Consider the following 19,500-nt stretch of genomic DNA (forward strand, 5'->3'; position numbering starts at 1 on the left):
TTTATGCATTTTTACCAAGAAGGGAGAATAGAATCTAATGGTCTAAGGTTTTAGCAACGCTCAAAGTTGATTATGTAAGGAAGTTTCCGCAGTCATTTATTTTCGGGTATTAGGGGTGACAAGGTCGCCACTATTGATATCACCGCAAATGATGGTGTACAAGACGAAATGTCAGCCATTGGATTGACAAATCTAATTAACAGATAAAGTTTTTCTCAGCCATATAGATTGGGGTAAAAAGGCATTAGCGGCAACAACAACAATTTGTCACCGCTCAAGCTGAGATTTCTTGTAGCATATAAACAAACTAATAAAAAAAGAGTTAATAAGTCTATGTTAAATATGTAAAGAAACAATTGTTAATCTTATCATTTCTTTAAACTAATAAAAAAATTAATAAATCGTATGTTAAATTTGTAAAGAAACAATTTTAATCTTATAATTTCTTTTTACTTGGTACTCCAATGTCGAACTCATCATAAAGAATGGTTGTCTCATTGTTTCTTTATGCAACCTTTGGATTTTAAGCTTTCAACTATCCCTTGTTTAGTTCCTAGGAGGATCTAATCTTCTAATTCATATGGGAGGATCTCATCTTCCGGTTCATCTTGGAGAGATATCATCTTGCAACTAACAATGAATTAAAACAAATGAGCCATCATTAACAAGTGTAATTTTATGTAGATAATCTTTATTCCTCATCTTAATAACATATCCATATCGATGGAATTGATAAAAATGGTATTCAAACTTACTTGAATTTTCTTGGCCTCCTCGAGCTGCAACACAACCTCAGAAATTGTAGGTCGGTCTTCCCGAGTTTCTTGCAAGCATTGATATGCAATGGCTGAAAACTTGAACAACGCTTGTGGTTTAATATCTTTGCTTATTCTCTGATCAATAATATTGCCTAGCTCTCCATTTTCATAGCATGTCCGGGCCAAATGATGGAGGAATCGGCGCTCGTCATGGTAACTGGAAACACACGCCAGCCTTCCACACAAAACCTCAAACAAAACTACACCAAAGGAAAAGACACTTGACTCTTTCGTTAAGAAACCTGTTTTTTCATATTGTGGATCACAATAGCCATGTGTGCCGGCAAGGTTAGTGATCACAAACGTGTTCTGTTGATTTGCTAGACCTATTCTTGACAACCCAAAATCAGCAAGTTTTGCATTCCAATTCTCTACCAACAAAATGTTGGCACTTTTGATATCACGATGTATTATTCGGTGTTTTTCTGCTAAGTGATTGTGAAGATAGTCCAATGCAGAAGCAACATCAATGCATATTTTCAGGAGTTGTAGCCATGACAGTCTAACCGCCATTAAAGTGTCACATAAATATGTGTCGAGGCTTCCATGCCTTGCATATTCATATACAAGAATCATCTCCTTGTTATCATCACAAAACCCTATAAGTCTTACAATGTTATCGTGTTGATACTGTGAAAGCATCGTGAGCTTGGTGTGGAACTCCTTGTTACCTTGTAATCCGGAGACATCTAGACGTTTTACAGCAACTATCTGGTTATCATGATCAGCCCAAGAGAGGATTCCCTTGTAGACCCTTCCATATCCACCTCTCCCAATGACATTTCTTTCATTGAAGTCTTGGGTACAACTCTTTAGGGCCTCGAGGGGGATTTTGGGTTTGTTTGGCTGATTCATCCTGGACATGACATGATTTCTTGAGCTAACCTTTAAACGTTTTACCAGGTCTTGATTTGAACTATCAGGGTCGAGTGAAAGTATACTGCGAGTATACATGTCTGCAACCAGTGTATGTGCATTCAATATCTATACACATATACAATTCACTAGATATAAGTAATCGTCAAATGAATCATTCGAAGGAAGAGAGATATCCAGCATTTACCTCAACTTCCACCTCAACGGATTGCTCCAGACAGACAGCCCTCAAAACCTCAAACAGAACAGCCTCAGTTTGATAAGCTTTTGTGAGACGGGTACTGACATTAGAAGTAAATATCTGCAATCAGGAATACAAGGCAAAATGAAAATATGACAACCAAGAAGATGATTACCGATCAACATTGTCAGCATTTTGCAATCTTTTAATGTAGTTTTCATAATAATGCCAATAAAAGGCCTGCATTCCATTAGCATCACCGTTTCTTTGTCTTCCTGTTGCTTCTGTGTCTTGCTGAATAGAATACAAAGATGGACTTCATAATATTAGGAATTAAAGTAAAAAATGATGCAGCGGCCATTTATGCACTTGCTCAATTTCAGAAGGGAAACTAATGATGAAAAACAAGACTGACATAAATTTTAACATTCTTGGAATGCACCAATTAAACGTTTTAGAAAGATCTATCATATATAATACTTCATAGGAAAGCAAGGCCATGTTGACATCCATCCACACCGTTTTTTGAAGATTCCAATGAAGGGAAGACACACTTTTTTGCTATCAAATTGTAGACCAGAATGAGGCTTCAATAGGACAATAATCATAAAGCATAAAATTTGAGAAATATAAATATTTTGACGACATATGTCACACAAAAAGAGGAAATGAATGTTTAACAGCCATCAATATAAGGTCCATTGTAACAAACATCAGGAGAGTTCCAAGAACAAAATATAGTTCAAGGTATGTTAAACACAGAAAACTTACAGATATAACTCATTATTTTTTCCGTAATAGAGGGTGCGCAAAGTTTGAAGAGATTTTTGGCATAATTTTAAATTCAGTTGATTGAAATGGGCTAAGGTCTGGTGTGCAATAGACATCGACATTACGGTTTCCGTTGTTGCTAAACTTGCACTAATTAAATTCATTTTCCTTCTTAAATTCATTTAGATTAATTAGTTATGCAAAGGAAATTTGGTTTGCTTTGCAAGTTTAAGATCAACAAAGGTCCAGGATTCCTAAGTTATCAGTTTGAAGTAGACACTTTTTTAAACATTTCCCTAACAAACTTCATTCCTTCTTAGTTTTAAATAAACACGCAAAAAGAAACAGTAACCTAATATTGATTCATTTCAAAATGCTCAGCTCAAGAACAAAAAAAAGAGTGGGGCCAAGAATTAGAGCACAAAATATGGAAAAGGATGAGAAGATGCACCTTTTTGAGGCCACGAATTAGGGCAGTTTTGAATTGATGAACACTACCACCACCATTTGGTAGTGGATCTCGTTTGTGAGCTCTCTGGAGGGCATACACTCGACCTGATGAAATTGTTTATCAAAATTAAGTTGATATATTCCTTAAGAATGTAGGCACTCACATTTAATACACACTCCAATGCTTGGAAGCTCCCACATAGCCTTTATAAAATTAATACTAGTTGTCATACAATTTATCAAAACACCTCATCATGCTCCTGATTGATAATTTCGTATTTTCATTTACACGAATACATTCCTCCCTTTGATTTGGTTTTGAGAAATTTGATAACGTTTGATTTGGAATTGGAGCCAGAAAATGTTTTCCATTTTCCTAACTACAAAACTGAGCAAGTCTTCCCTGTTGAATATTCTTCTATATTGCTTTTATTTGACACGAATTTTAAAATAGATGCATAAATCGTATACCACCAAAATCTAGAGTACATTTTTTTTTACATTAAACTCTTACTAATACCCCCATAAAGAATAACTATCATAGCCTTTCACTCTAGAAAGTATGGTTTCTATAAATTTTTGCAATAGGGTAACTCATAAAGAATCTTGTTCAAATTAGTTTCTTTCTTTGTATGATCATCAATTCAAAACTATTGATTTTATTTGAAGCTAAGACATGACATAGACCTATATGACATAACTCAGTAAAAGCATAATCAACAATACATGATACAATACATGCTTCAAGGTTGTAAAACCCATTCATCCTATGTACAACCAAACTCGAAACAAACAGCTACAAACAGAAATAGTGACTTACGAAGGTAGGCAGCCCTTGGGTTGCTCGATTCAACTTTATCAGCATATAAAGACAAAAACTCTGGTCCAGCTGCCCATGGAAGCTGCATAAAAAAAAAAAAAAAAAAAAGGTTTCAACAGATTTTTTGGCATGACCGAAAGTTCAGTTGTTTGAAAAGCGTTGAGGTATGTGTGCAATTGATCTCCCCACTATATATGTTCCACCTCAGGAACTTTTGTATGTTGATGCTTATGGAAGAGAATTTTATGTCATCACTTTATCCCTGTAGAAGCAGCTAAATGGAAGTACTAGAAATCTTGTTTTGCAGAATACACCTCCCACACTAGATTTCCGCAGTTTCTAAACTTTCCTTATCTTTGGTACTTGTGTTAGTTAAATGTCTAGAATACTTTTGTCCATATAACCTGTGAGTGGAATTGTAAATGGAGTTGCTACTTGAGTTAATGGCCCAAGGAATTTTCAGTTGGTTTTCATGTACAAGAACTTCAAATATCTTGCCTCCTTAAGTCTATGAATCAAGTTAGATCTATTGAACCTTCCATTATCAAACTTATTTCCATTCTTGATATAGATAACATTTTAAAATGAAACAATTACTACAAATGTGGACAACAATTTCCACCATCACAGTGTTGGTGTGTTTCAAAGTGCTCGGAAAGTGTTAAGGCAGAAAGTACATTGACATGGAACCAAAGAGAACACATACCTTTTCTAGGCGACGAATTAGGGCAGTCTTGAATAGACAAACACCAACACCACTTGATGATGGATCTAGCATGTGAGCTTTCTCAAAGGCATAGAACCGACCTGATTATGTATACAAAAAAGTTTCATGATGCCACTGCATGTGTGTAAACAAACAAAGACCACACAGCATTTAAGTATACACAAAGTAATGCTTCAGTGGTATACTTTTTCACTATATGTAATCACTCCTATATGTTTTAAAATATTTATTTTGATCAAATAGGAACTCTACCTTTGACGCAGAACAAAAGCAAAAATATAAAGAAACTTGAAGTATTTTGTTACTGAAATTTTTAAGATGTCTCTAAAGGCTTACAATGAACCCTTTCTAAAGGGTGATGCTAAAGACAAAATTGCAAAAATGGTCCCCATGGGATGCAAATTTTTGGGATTTTAGTCCAAACCACGACTTTTTTGGATTGGTGGTCCTTTTGAGCTAGTTTCTTTGTGTTTTTGGTCCCTACAAATAGTGAAATGACTTTAATACCCTTAGAGTATTTATTTTTCATTTTTCTTTCATTTTCTTTTAAATCTAATACTAATTTATTTATTTTAATAATATAAAAAAATTAAAAGGGCCCTCTCTCTCTCCCTCTCTCTCTCTCTCTCTCCCTCTCCCTCTCTCTCTCTTTTTCATTTTCCCCCTTTCATCCCGTTTTACATCTGCAGATTTGAGAACTACTGAAGCTAGCATTCCTTCAATTACTCATACAACCAACGTGTGTGAGTATGTCGATTTCAACTGGATTTGCAGGTGTGTTGTGTGTGTCGAATTCAACAACTACCTTCTAGTGAGACTCCCATCACTCCAACCTCATGTAAGTCTCCTCACCAGCTTAATGTCAATCAATGTTTCCTCTCCTTTTCTTGAACCCAACGGTGTTATCGACGTCTTGATTGTCGTTGGATTTTTTTGTAGATCATCGAAACACAATTTGTTTCTTGGTGTTTGTATATGTTTTTCAACCCCTCGATTCACCCCCTAGATTTATGATTTTCAGGTCTAATTTTCAATCAGAGGCCAATTTTCGATCATTTGGTGAACATATGATTTTCAATGGAAGCAATGGCAAGACGGATGTTGTACCACTGAAATTGACCCGCTGATGCCTTGATGAATCTGTCAAAGATTGACTCTCAAATTAACCCACTCGTTACATGGAAGTCACCACACAAATTAACCTATAAAAGTTGTTGAATCGTTTGCAAATCAAGAGAGTTTTTTTAATGAAAATGTAGAGGATAAGTTCAGGTCGACGGGGAGGATTTTGGATTTGGTCATCGGTGATGCGAGCACCAGTGAGGAAATGAATGGAAGGATGCAATGTTTGGAATGGTGGTGGTGTTCACCAATACGAGGCTCATCAGAAGGGGGGTGATTCAATGTATGGTTGGTGCTCGGCGCACTGCTACAAGAGGGGAACAGAGCTTATGGTATTAGAATGGGAGTCGTTCACCCATTTTCTTGAAGATTGAACCATCGACGGTGAATTCTATAGAAAGAATTGAGAAGAACAAGAGTGAGCGAAGAGATGGAGATTGTGAGGAAGGGGTGATGCCAATGGTGGTTAACGACATAATCTCGCCGGAGAGGAAGATAAGAAAAAGAAAGGAGAAGAAAAGAGACGATGGCTACCTGAGAGAGAGAGAGAGGGAGAGGGAGAGAGAGAGAGAGAGAGAGAGAGAGACGGCCCTCAAATTAGGTAATTATTTTATTTCTCATTTAAATTAAATAGAAAAAACATAAAAAAAATGTATGAGAAGGGTATAATAGTCTTTTCAGTTTATTAAGGGACAAAAAACGCAAAGAAACTAGCTCAAAAGGACCATCGATCCAAAAAAGTCGTGGTTTGGACTAAAACCCCAAAAATTTGCATACCATAGGGACCATTTTTGCAGTTTTGTCGATGCTAAATTTGAAAACTGAAATCAACAATAAATCTACTAAATAACCTTCTAAATAAGAGAGGGAATTTCAAAAAATAAGGAAAATAAATATTTTGTCATTAAAACAAAATAAAATAAAACGGAAATTATTCAAAAATTTGGGAAAATTGGAATTTGGGGGCCAAAAGAGTGGAATTTGAGGGTCGACTGAAGGGCAGGTTAATGCTGACTTGTCAGGAGCTCCGGCCTATTGATTCCTTTTCGTTGATATATTGTGTGGCTCCAAATTCCTTACGAATCAAAAGTTATTCCTGTTTCAAGTTCAGCCTCTTTTGGCCCCATTTGTCTTTCTCCCACTTGTCCATACACCGCCAGATCATCTATGTGCTCCGCATCAGCCTTTGGTAGATTCGCACTCGGCTCCAAAACAACTATCAGCCACCACAATGACAAGGAAATTTTTGAAACCTTACTTTCTTATCGTAAAGATCTTTCTTCATCTCTTTTTACAAGGAAAAGAGGGGTGGTATCCCACAAATTATTTTATTTCTTGTTGAAATAGCTTAGGCTAATAATGAGGTTCATTTATTCCTTAGGAAATTGGCCACTTACATTTTGTAGACCCTTTAATGCTATCACAAGATGAATATTGCAAGCAAATTCAAACCTTACATTTATACAATTAATATTGTTTGCCATACAGTTTACCAACTCAAATCAACATTTCTCCTAGCCAAACATGTCATTTACAACAATGTGTTCCTAATCCTCCCTTCAGTTTGGGTTGACAAACTTGGCCATATTGGGAATTGGAGTTGAAATATATTTTTTCCTTCTTCTTAGTTAATTGTTTGTTGATCGAGTATTTTGTCTAGTATCTTTACGCGACTCAATTTTAAAAACGTGCGTCTCTATATATATACAACTATATCAAGGTTTTGAAAACTGGACTGGACATCGAACCAATCTTTTCTTAAGTTTTAGAGCAAAATTTACATAAAAAAAAAACTAAAAATATAGATATTCATAACTTTTTATCCTCCATTCATTGATATCAAATTTGATATAAACAAATAAATAAATAAAGATCTGTACAGATTTACAATGTGAAATCTGAACAAATTCACACTGTGAATCTGCGCAGATTCACACTATGAATATGTGCAGATTCATACTGTGAATTTGTCTAGATTTATACTGTCAGTTTATATAAAATTAATGATTTATAGTGCAAATTCACATTGTTAATCTGAACAGATAAAAAAGTAAAAAAAATTATCAAATTTAATATCAATGGAAAGAAGACAAAAGTTATGAATTTCTATATTTTTAGAATTTTTTTTCGATAAATAATAAAATCTAAAACATGAAAAATAATGGTTCATTAGTTCTATGGTTTAAAACGGTTCCTTGAAAACAATGAAAATCTTTTAAAAGTTAAAGTTGAAAGGAAATATGGTAGGTTCCATCTTAAATCTAATCTAATAAATAAAGATTTTTTTATCACATGTCATAATCTTACTTAATTTTTCAAATGTCATTTTATAGTTATTTTGAATTAATTTTTTTTTCCAAATGTAGTTTTATGAGTTTTCTTATTTTATTATATTCCACATAATATTTAAATGTAATAATTATAATAAATGAATAACAAATGGATATCAATTTCATTAATGAACTTACCTTCTAATTTCAAAATTTTCTAATTAAAGCTAATTAGTTTCATTTGTTTATTTATTTAAATTAATTGTTTAAAATTCAAAGATAAAAAAACATTCCAATTTTAATAATTCATTATTTTTCTTGTTTGATTTTAAATTTAAAGTTCTCAAATATTTAAGTTTTATATTTATTTATTTTTAAATTAACATGTGTAATACATGAGTTTCATAATTAATGAATTGATAAATAAATAAATAAATAAAATAAAAAAAGTAGAGGAACAGCTATATAAGTAATAAGATACAAAGAAGAATGGAAACTATCCGAATGTAAGAAGTATGGTGGTGTGTCTTCTTTATATAAGCTTCTCCTACTCACATCATTTATGATTAGTATTAGCATACACTTCAAAGAGAGTGGACCATGTTACTAAAGTGGGCTTCTCTTTATTTAGATGGACCCAAAGTTTATATAGTCTTTTTAAATTTTATATTTGGTGAACTTAGGTTTTAGCTGGTTCAACAAAGCCGGTTTTGACCGGTTTTTGACTAAACCGGTGGTTTTTTCCAGTACATAAACTGGCGGTTTTCTAGGCTAATGGTCCGGTCCGGTTTTCAAAACAGTGACCTACATACATATATATACATATATTCTACAGCACTCTAGCTTGTTATTATATATTGGGGGCTTACATAGGTAGGCAACCCTTGGATTTTCTGATTCAAATTCGTCTGCAGCACGAAGAATAGGAGCAATCTCAACAACTGATGAAGGTACTATGTCAAAGGGCATAATATCCGACCCACTTAGATTACCAGCTATAAGTTTTTGGCGCTTGTAAGCCATTGGTTCTTCAAAATTCTAGATTACCTGCTGATAAGAGAAATTTTTTGAAATTAGTAAAAACCACAGACCGAGTAGCGCGCATTTCCCCACATAAAAAAATGGGATATATACAGTAAAGTCCCAATATTTTCATCGATTTGACAAGAAAGTCCTAAACTTTATTTTTTTGACAGTAAAGTCCAAATTACCGGCAGTTTTTGACACTTTTACCCTTTTTCCCCGGTTAGCCGGTAATTAGGACTTTTTTGTCAACCAAATAAAGTTTAGGACTTTCTTGTCAAATCGTCAATTAGGACTTTACTGTAAAAAAAAAAAAAAAAAAAAAAACTTTAGGACTTTTTTGTCAAATCGTTCAAAATATTGGGACTTTAGTGAATATATAATTTTTTTTGTTAGAAATTTAATGGTATGATACTCTTTAAGCATAAGAGTTATTGAAACATTCTCTAATCAGCTAGATCCTATTGAAATCCTTTACGTTTGCTTCTTGGTAAATCGTTTTTTTAATCTCAACAAACCGACATTGAAAAAAATTGAGATAATCAAGAAAGACAGAAAGAACCAGGGTTGTGTTGGCTTTTTGCAGTCTCAAAAATGGAGAAATAAGAAACCGAAAAAACGAAATTGCCCTTCTTTCCCTTCTCCACATTCACACCCTTTTGACTAGACATGTGTTGTTTGTGTTTGTATAAAGCTAGGGTAATTTCGTTTTTTTAGGTTTCTAATTTCTCCATTTTTGAGACTACAAAAAGCCAACACAACCCTGGTTCTTTCTTTCTTTCTTGATTATCTCAATTTTTTTCAATGTCGGTTTGTTGAGATTAAAAAAACGATTTAACAAGAAGCAAACGTAAAGAATTTCAATAGGATCTAGCTGATTAGAGAATGTTTCAATAACTCTTATGCTTAAAGAGTATCATACCATTAAATTTCTAACAAAAAAAATTATAAATTCACTAAAGTCCCAATATTTTGAACGATTTGACAAAAAGTCCTAAACTTTATTTGGTTGACAAAAAAGTCCTAATTACCGGCTAACCGGGGAAAAAGGGTAAAAGTGTCAAAAACTGCCGGTAATTTGGACTTTACTGTCAAAAAAATAAAGTTTAGGACTTTCTTGTCAAATCGATGAAAATATTGGGACTTTACTGTATATATCCCTAAAAAAATAAAAACAATTTGTATCCACGGTGAATATGAGGATTATGAACTTACGAAGTTACTGAGCATCAAACATCCACGGCACGAAAAAAAAGCTTCTGATCAAAAACATACTGCCGTAGAGTCCCATCGCACCAGCTTTCTAATACTGAATAATCTACGAGAGAGTCGGTGAGATGCGTACAAACATTTATATTGAGTGCGAACCTTGTAGACAAAGACTTTTGGTCCATGATAAAAAGTCGTTGGGTCCACGATAAGGGCTTTGGGTCCATAAGCCTTCAAGTGGATTGCAAAAGCCGTGTGAACATATTTCCAAATAAAATTTTATTTTATTTTATTATTAATGCATAAATTTATTAGATTAGATTATAAAAATCTATACATTTTGCCCATGGAATTTAAAGCCTTTTGTTGGGAATGCACAGGGCCGAACACAAGTAATAAAAGGTGGGGGGGGGGGGGGGGGGGGGGGGGGGGCGGGGAAGCGGGAATTTACAAAAATAATAATAGTAATAATAATAATAAACATATAAACATGTTTAGTTTGGTTCAAAATTGTTACAATTAATAAATACATTTTTAAGAGAACTAAATAAACAGTAAAAGCTAAAAAATAACAATAAATCAAACTAATAATATATATATATATATATATATATATATATATATATATATATATATATAGAGAGAGAGAGAGAGAGAGAGGAATAATCATTTGAGAACCTATGGTTTTCCGAAAACTATACAAGGGTCGTTAGATCAAAATAATAGAAGGTCAAGATGATTTGTGGCATTTTTGTAAAAACTTGAAAAAAAGAAACACGGGGGTATGTGACCCAATTAATCTGAGGGCATTTTAAGGCTAAGATAACTTATACAATGATCCTTTCCTTATACACTATGTCCCCTTCATCTCGTCTCTCTCGCTCTTTTCATCCCCCATCCTTTTGATCTTCATTGCACCTCCCGCAATGAACACTTCAGCCCACATCATCCCCTCTCCGTCGACCGCCTCCCTCCGCCCTCCAACAACCAACCTACATGTGTCAACAATCAACACCTTCGACGGCTTACCGCTATTTCCTTCATCGACCACCACTACGACAACCTAATATCTCCACTTTCTCACTTCTTCCAAAATCCTTCCATCTCTCCACTATCACCAGCGTTGGAAGCCTAACGCTCGACATTTTGCCGGAGATCCATTCAATTTAGTAAAAAAAAGAGAAATCAAAACGAAATGGTGTGATTCTACTTTTTGGTTGGCCAAACTCGTCAAGTGAGATGGTGCAAGCCAGTAAGATAGTGCAAGCCAGCGGCATGGCTTTGTTCCAGATGTGGAGGCGAAGCTAGTGTCGCAGATATGAAGACCGCCACCAGGTTTTGCTATGTTCCATTCTACTGGAAATCGTGGAAAGCTATTATGTGTACTTTCTGTGGTGCCATTCTTAAAACTTACCGGTGAGTTGATCGATTCGGTCTAGAATTTACTGAGGAAATCAATTATTTGTTGAAACGTGACAATTGCAAATGTTCCCTGGACCTCAAATCTAGCTGTTCATCCACCTGGTGTTGGTGTTTTACCTGAGACAAATGCATCTAGTGGAGACATGGCATATGAGAAATTCATGGCAGAGATGAGATGAAATGACGATATTGGAGGAAAGGTACGCCTTCATGTCATGCTATAAACCCTTTTCTTTGTGTGTAACACTTTTTAAAGATGTTTGGCCATTGATGTTCTGTTTGATTAAGAGACACCACTTGCATTAGTTTGCACAAGCACTATATACTTGCAGATACATAATATGTTTAGTTTTGAAAAGTGTTAATGATAAAATTGGTAATGAGAGAGAGCTCAAACATTGCTAAACTAAATCGTAAGGCCTAAATCCCTAAACACAATTTTGGATTCATTACCCTTAGTTACCCGCTATAGCACCAGGTTGACTGGTTAATATATAGCAGGTCACAGGGGCGCTATGAATCTAAAAATCGTGCATTTAGGGTCTAATTTGAGCTTTCATGACCAAAAGGGTAATTCTCAAAATGTTGGATGTTGAATTTTGTCATTAACCCTTCAGTATAATTTTGAGTGTTTTGATTCTCCTATAAGAATTAAAGGTGTGAGGTTGAATCTCTATGTCTAAAATTGGTTGTTTAGTGTTATATTTTATTTCCAAAGGATCAATTTTCAGAACATGGCTAAAAGTGTAGTCTAATTCATTCAACCTTGTAAACTAGTTTATTATAATATTTAATAGTAATCATATATGATTAATCTGAACCATGCTTGTTGAGTGGTTTAATTTATGTTTTGAAAAATGAAATCGTCCAGCATCTCTTTGATTGGTTGGAACTTGGAACTTAGAAATTTTAATCATGTTGATTCACATGTAAGTAACATGTAATTCACATGGAAATCACAAGTGATTCACATGTGAATCACAAGTGATTCACATTTGAATCACAAGTGATTCACATATAAAGCACACATGAAGCACATATAAATCACAAGTGATTCACATATACATCACATGTAATTCACATATAAAATCACATGTAAATCACAAGTGAATCTCATATGAGTTACATATGAATCACAAGTGATTCACATATGAATTACATGTGATTCACATGTAGATCACAAGTGAATCACATAAGAATTACATGTGATTCACATGTAAATAACATGTAACTCACATATGAATTACATGTGATTCACATGTAAATCACATTTAATTCACATATGAATCATATGTAAATCTTATATTATATATGTATGTGTATTTTTGTGAGTGTTCTTGCATTAATTATTTTTTTTTAAAATTTTCTTATAGATTTTGAAGAAATTGTAAAAAATATTGAAGAGGTGAAAAGTGATAAATTGAAGAAAATATGAAAATGTTGATATGACGAAATGATAACATTGTGAATCTTCGTAGCATTTTTTATTTTTTATATTTTATTTTGTATCAAATAAAATACTTGTACTATTATGTTTATAGATTGATTAATAAAAATGAGATTTTTTATGATTTACCTACAAATATTATAGTATAAGAAATATACATATATTCATTTGAAAAAATATGAATATATGCACCTAAAATGTTGATTTTTTTTTGTTAAAAAATTAGAGTTTTTTTTTTAAATATTCTAGTTTTTTATATAAATTTATTGAATTTTAAAAAAATTGTATTTTTTAAAAAAATACAACTTTATTAAAAAAATTGTAGTTTTGTAAAAAACATATTGCAGATTTTTTTTTGAAAAAAATTGCAGTATTTTAGAAAAAAATGCAGTTTTTTTTTTTTTGAAAAAATTACAGTTTTTTTTTTAATTATTGTTTTATTAAAAAATTTGTAGTTTTTTAAATACAGTTTTTTTTTTAAATTGCAGTTTTTTTTTGAAAAAATTATAGTTTTTAAAAAAAAAATCAAATTTTTTAAAAATTTATGCTTTCCAATAAAGTTTAAAAAATCTACTGTCCAAAAAAAAAACGAAAATTATTTTTTTTTAGAAAAAATCCAAAATTTTGTTTTATAATGTTAATTTGAGAGCTTTTTATTAATATTTCCAATAATGCAAAAATTTAAGTGAAATTGGTATGATGACGATCATACACTTAATGATTTGATTTTAATCCAATACTCCATTTTTAGTTCTTAGGTTCTCGGGAAACTAAGAGTTCTCAACCGATCTCAAACATATATATATATATATATATATATATATATATATATATATATATATATAAGACATGTTCATATGTGGATGGCCAATTATTGTGTGGATGTAAGTATTATAAAGACCAATTATTTCCAAAAACCTAATAAAAGATATATTAGTAATCTTATATTTTAATTAATGGTTTAGATCATTTTTGGTCACTTAACTTTTGGTTTTATGCTCATTTGATCACTTAATTTTTTTTAAGTTTTAAAAGGTCATTAAACTTTTGGTTTTGTGCTCATTTAGTCACTTAACTTTTGGTTTGGTCACATTTAGTCACCTAACTTTTAAAATTGTGTTCACTTAGTCACTAAACTTTTAAATTTTTTCGAATGTTTAGTGACTAAATGAGCACAATTTTAAAAGTTAGGTGACTAAATGAGCACACATCTAAAAGTTAACTGACCAAATCGAAAGTTAAGTGACTAAATAAGCACAAATTCAAAAGTTTGATGACCTTTTAAAAATTAAAAATACTTAAGTGACCAAATGAGCACAAAATCAAAAGTTAAGTGACCAAAAATGACTTAAACCCTTTAATTAATGGTATTAATTAATTAAATCAAATCTTAATCGGGTGCATCTAATCAGACCCTCTTTATAATCTTAATGGACCCCATAATCATTATTTTCCTTTTTTTCTTATATAAACTAATTATCACATAATAATTACTTTTTTAATATCTATCATTATATAATAATTTCATAACTTTTATCTGTAATTATTAACTCCTTATTAAAAAATAAAAAAAGCTAAACTTATTTTAAAACATTTAACGCTAAAAAAACTTATTTAAATAAAAATGTTAAAAATATATCTTTTTTAAAACACCCACTTTTTTTAACAAAATGCAACTTTCCTCTAAAAAAAGTCCAATGTTTCTAAGCCCATGTCAATATCTTTCAAACCCTAATCCAACCCAACCACCTATAAGTTATAAAATAAACCCTAAAAAAGTAATCTCTCATCAGCCGCTATCACTCTTTCGTCCCCTCACAGCTATAGCAGCATCTACGACTCCATCATCCCCACCTTCGGCCGACCAAGAGCCACCATCTCTAACAACGCAAGTGACGACAATTATTGGCGGAGAATGTCGAAACACCACCTCCGATCTACATCGCCTCTCTCTACCTACATCGTCAGCCGACCAAATGTCACCGTAAATGCAGTTAACGGTGGAGGTGTGGACGTCAGTTAACGACGACAGTTAGCCTCTCTCAAATGTCACCGTAAATACAGTTCACCGCCCATATGAAATAAACAGGTTATTCGACGTGCTACAGGAACCCACCATGTTCAAGGCAAATTAACCTTGTAACACAACTGAAGAGGTAAGAACGCATGGAAGTTGCTGCTCAAGCAGACATCCAAATGTCACCGTAAATACCTACATCGTCGGCCGACCAAATGTCACCGTAAATACAGTTCACCGCCCACTGCTTTCTGATATTAGGAAGTTTGAAAGATATTAGGAAGTTTGAAAGAGAAGACTTATCTTTGACTAGTGGTGGAGCTTGAATTTCTGATTGGGGGAGCGGGGGGGGGGGGGGGGGGGGGCGTTTAAGACTTGAATTGATCTCAAAGTTCTTCCTCTGTTGAAATAGTTTGTCTATTTCTGAATAGCAAAGCCCTATCCAAACTATCCACATAAACATCCAATTATTCAACACAATCCATCGTTAATCCATCTCAACGCATCTTTCAGGTATAATCTTTTCCTAATACTTGTTTATCCGTCATGTTGTTAATTTTGGTATCAGAGCTAAGTTACATTCTTATTATTTTACACATTCAATCTATCGTCAGTAAGAAAATAAACATATGCAACATCGTAAACATAATAATGAAAATCATTTTTTTTATACTCATATTTAAAAAAGTCATCACCAATAACTAAATTATTTATTATAAGAAGATTTAATATCATAAATATGTCTCAAGATATTTTCAATCGTTATATTACTTTTATCTCTCCATGATAGTATCATTTCGAGTTTTTCTAACTATTAACTCTACATTTTATTAAAATAATACTCGTTTTTTATAATAATAAAATTAATCAAATTCATGCTTGAAATATATATTTATGTCTAACAAAATTTTGAAGAATTGTATTCCTAATAGAAATATTATTTTAAAAATACAACAAATCCATGAATCTATAAATAATTCTGAGCAAATCTCAAGGATTCCTACAAACCTAATAATCAAGGTACGGTTTTTAAACAATAACTATATTCATCATGTTAGATATTTTATAAGAACTAGTATTAAAATTCGTTACAAGCAAATACGTCATCTAAAAACAAAATTATTTGTATTTTAAAACATATAACTTTTAAATATTAATAAGCATTCATTTGTACTATTACTTTTATCCTTGGTATGACCATCCTTATTTTTCATCATAAACATTATATAAATAATCATCATTATAAGTTATTCAAGTTATAATTCTGAGTTTTTCAAGCTTAAACACAAATAAACAAGAATTAAAATTTTTTCATAAAACATTAAAACAGTCTAAAAAATTTCTTCTAAATTTAAAAATAGACTCTAACATATCAATAATAAATTGTATATCTAATATTGAAGCAATACATATAATAAATAATAGTATAAATTGGAAACAAGAACAAATAAAAAACCTTGAAGATAAGATAACAAAATTAATTTGTTACAGAAGTTTCAAAAAAATAGAAAAACCATTAATAATAACTAATTCACTAGAAAAAAAAGAAACTAAAATTTTTTTATTTAATATATATGGAAACTTTACAAGAAAAAGTAGAAACACTAACTAAGTTATTTGCAGCATTAGAAATTCCATCTGAAACTCAAGAAAATAATACAATAGAAAATAATTCAGATAATGATGACGCAGAAGTAATATATGATTTTTCGTCGGATGATGAAAACCCTTATTCAAATCCATATAGAGATTCACAACACAATTTTGGATTAAAACGAAAACAATCATATGTTGAAGATGATTATCAAAGTCAATATATATATGGACCACCTTTGTTAAAAGAAAATTTTTTATATAGACAAGGAATGGTCAAAAATAAACAAAACAAATGGGAAAAAATATCTCCACAATATATACCTAAACTATTTACTTTTCCAACAAATTCAGATATATTCTTTTTATTGATTGTGAGCAAAATCCCGAAGCAAAAATTCAAGAATGGAGTAATAAAATGGGAATTCAAATTCAACTAACTGAAGAATTAAGAAATCTACATCCAAAAAAATTTCTTAATTATATTATACATAAAACACAGGGCAATGCATATCGTTTCCTTTCATCTCTTGATGAAACAGAGACGATGATGATAGCAACCACTGTCGCTATGGAAACATTTAAAAATGTATTAAATCGGCTTATTCAAGAATTCATAGGAAAACAAATAGAAGATAAAACATCTCAAGAAGCTTTTCAATTAGAATCATTATGGAATCTAACTAACTTACGAATTTGTAATATGTGTTATTTAGACCCATTTATATGCGAATATTCTGAACATTATCATAATCTAGATTTTACTAGAAAAAAGATAGCATTAGACATGTTTTATCAAAAATTACCATCATTAGTAAGTCAAAGCCTAATAAAAGATTTCCAAGAAGCATTACAACAAAATAAAATTGCAGATACCTTAGGAGCAAGGATAAGTATATTAAAAGCATGGATGCAGAAAAAATGTTTAGAACAAAAAACAACACAAGATGCAAGAATTGATTTATGCTGTGATACCTTATCTAATAAAGTTAATCAATATGGCTGTAAAGATAATAAAAAACAAAAATATAAAAAGAAAATTTGGAAAAAACAAACTTATAAACCTAAATATAAACAATATTATAAACAAGGTGAAAGAAAATATTTTGGAGATTGAAAACAATATAAGAAAAAATATCAATCTAACACAAATTACTGTCCATCTAATAAAAAAGATTGTAAATGTTGGATATGCCAAGAAGACGGACACAAAGCCTAAGAATGTCCAAAAAAGACTAAAAAAAGAAACAAACTTATTAAAAATTGCATATGATCTCGGGTATGAACCTATAGAAGATTCAGGAATAGATTCAGATATAGATATTTATGCATATATAACTGATACTGATTCTGATTCAGGAAAATAGTCCTATGAAGAAAGCACTATTGGGTTTAGAACATGAGGGAAACCTCATATCTAACCTATCCAAAGTATACATTGCTAAAGCATATATTGGTATGAAAATACCATCCAAAGTAAACAATGATAAAGTATACAGTGATATGAAAATATCACCAAAACATACATTGATATGAAAATTCTCATATCATCATTTAAATTATTAAAAGCAACCATCTTTCAGCAATCATTCAGGTACCCAAAAGGAGCAAATATTCATTCAGCAGAAATATTGAAATGGAAGCCATCATGAAGCAAGTCAAACACCAGTTCAGACAAAAAGAAGAACAAGAAGCATCATTAATCAGACAGCTTGAAGTAGTCAAACGTGAAAAAGAGCAACTACAACAAACAATACAAATTCTATCGTCTTATTCAGCATCTAAAGAAGAAGCAGCCACCAGCTCAACAACAAAGCAACCAAAAGAAGAAATTCAAGAAATATCATCCGATGAAAGTCAACCACAAATAGCACTCGAAACAAAAAAACAAACCATGACGCCAAACCAGGAGGAGTATCCACCACTACAAAGCAGATAATAAAAATATAAAGAAATGGTACGTAATTTTCAACGGAGAAAACAAAGGAGTATATGACGATTGGGGAATCGCCAGTTCATATATTCTTGGAAAAAATATCATTCACAAAAGTTATAGAACAAAAAATGAAGTAGACACCGCATACAACGAGGCATACAAAGCAGTAATAAAAGATAACGTCAAATGTTCAAAAACAGTTATCCTAACACCACAAAAACCTGTATCCATCCCAAGATCCCTTAACCAATTAAATGCAAAAATTGCCCTTGAATCCATTCTATCAACCAAAGAAAAAGAAGCCATGAAAAAACCATCTGCCAAAAAATTTGCCGAATTATGGGACAGCCTTATTTCATACACCGAAGTCCATTCCTTGATGGGCTTTTACCCAGTAGCCAGACGCCCAGGTCCTAAAGCAGTTTTCTTAGCCGACTTATCAGATCCTATGACTTTATGGGATTATTTTATTCATGGATTCATCGACACCATCTATCTAGAAGGCACCAATTTACACTGCATCAGCGAGTTCCCTTCTGCTGTGCAAACTATCATCAGAAATTATAAAACACGATTTGCAAAACAGGAAAGAGGATTATTCATTAAAATGCATTCTAGCTATCCAATTTTTGATGAAGACTCTCAACTAATTGTCCCAAGTATTACTTTCGCAAACATGGGAATAAGCAACGGCTAAAAACCAACAAAAGATGATCTACCACGAGAATCACCAACACAGGATCATCTAATTTTTGCACTCGCCGGTGTCTATTTGGCATCATCACGCATAGGCAACGGTAAAGATCAAAGGTCAAGAA

General features: G+C 32.1%; 1 protein-coding gene and 1 pseudogene across 3 annotated transcripts; one reads left to right on the top strand and one right to left on the bottom strand.

Moving 5' to 3' along the window:
* Positions 1 to 228: 228 nt before the first annotated feature.
* LOC145098196 (putative serine/threonine-protein kinase PBL7) lies at positions 229 to 10,380 on the bottom strand. 3 transcript variants are annotated; one of them, XM_079035862.1, is made up of 9 exons: positions 10,274 to 10,380; positions 8,905 to 9,085; positions 4,623 to 4,723; positions 3,917 to 3,998; positions 3,098 to 3,201; positions 2,051 to 2,169; positions 1,882 to 1,975; positions 756 to 1,802; positions 229 to 630 (listed from the first exon to the last, which is right to left on the bottom strand). In XM_079035862.1, exons 2-9 carry the CDS (start codon positions 9,056 to 9,058, stop codon positions 604 to 606), a joined length of 1,728 nt encoding a protein of 575 aa, XP_078891988.1. In that variant the 5' UTR covers positions 9,059 to 9,085; positions 10,274 to 10,380; the 3' UTR covers positions 229 to 603. The 3 variants fall into 3 exon arrangements, with proteins under 3 accessions (XP_078891988.1, XP_078891992.1, XP_078891997.1); XM_079035866.1 differs by having other exon boundaries at positions 8,905 to 9,082; positions 10,274 to 10,373; XM_079035871.1 differs by lacking the exon at positions 2,051 to 2,169 and having other exon boundaries at positions 1,882 to 1,995.
* Positions 10,381 to 11,462: 1,082 nt separating this feature from the next.
* LOC145070747 (uncharacterized) lies at positions 11,463 to 11,687 on the top strand (annotated as a pseudogene).
* Positions 11,688 to 19,500: the final 7,813 nt, after the last annotated feature.

The sequence above is a fragment of the Lactuca serriola genome, chromosome 1 (assembly GCF_051521515.1).
Source record: "Lactuca serriola cultivar US96UC23 chromosome 1, Lser_US96UC23_V15, whole genome shotgun sequence".
Classification (NCBI taxonomy): domain Eukaryota; kingdom Viridiplantae; phylum Streptophyta; class Magnoliopsida; order Asterales; family Asteraceae; genus Lactuca; species Lactuca serriola.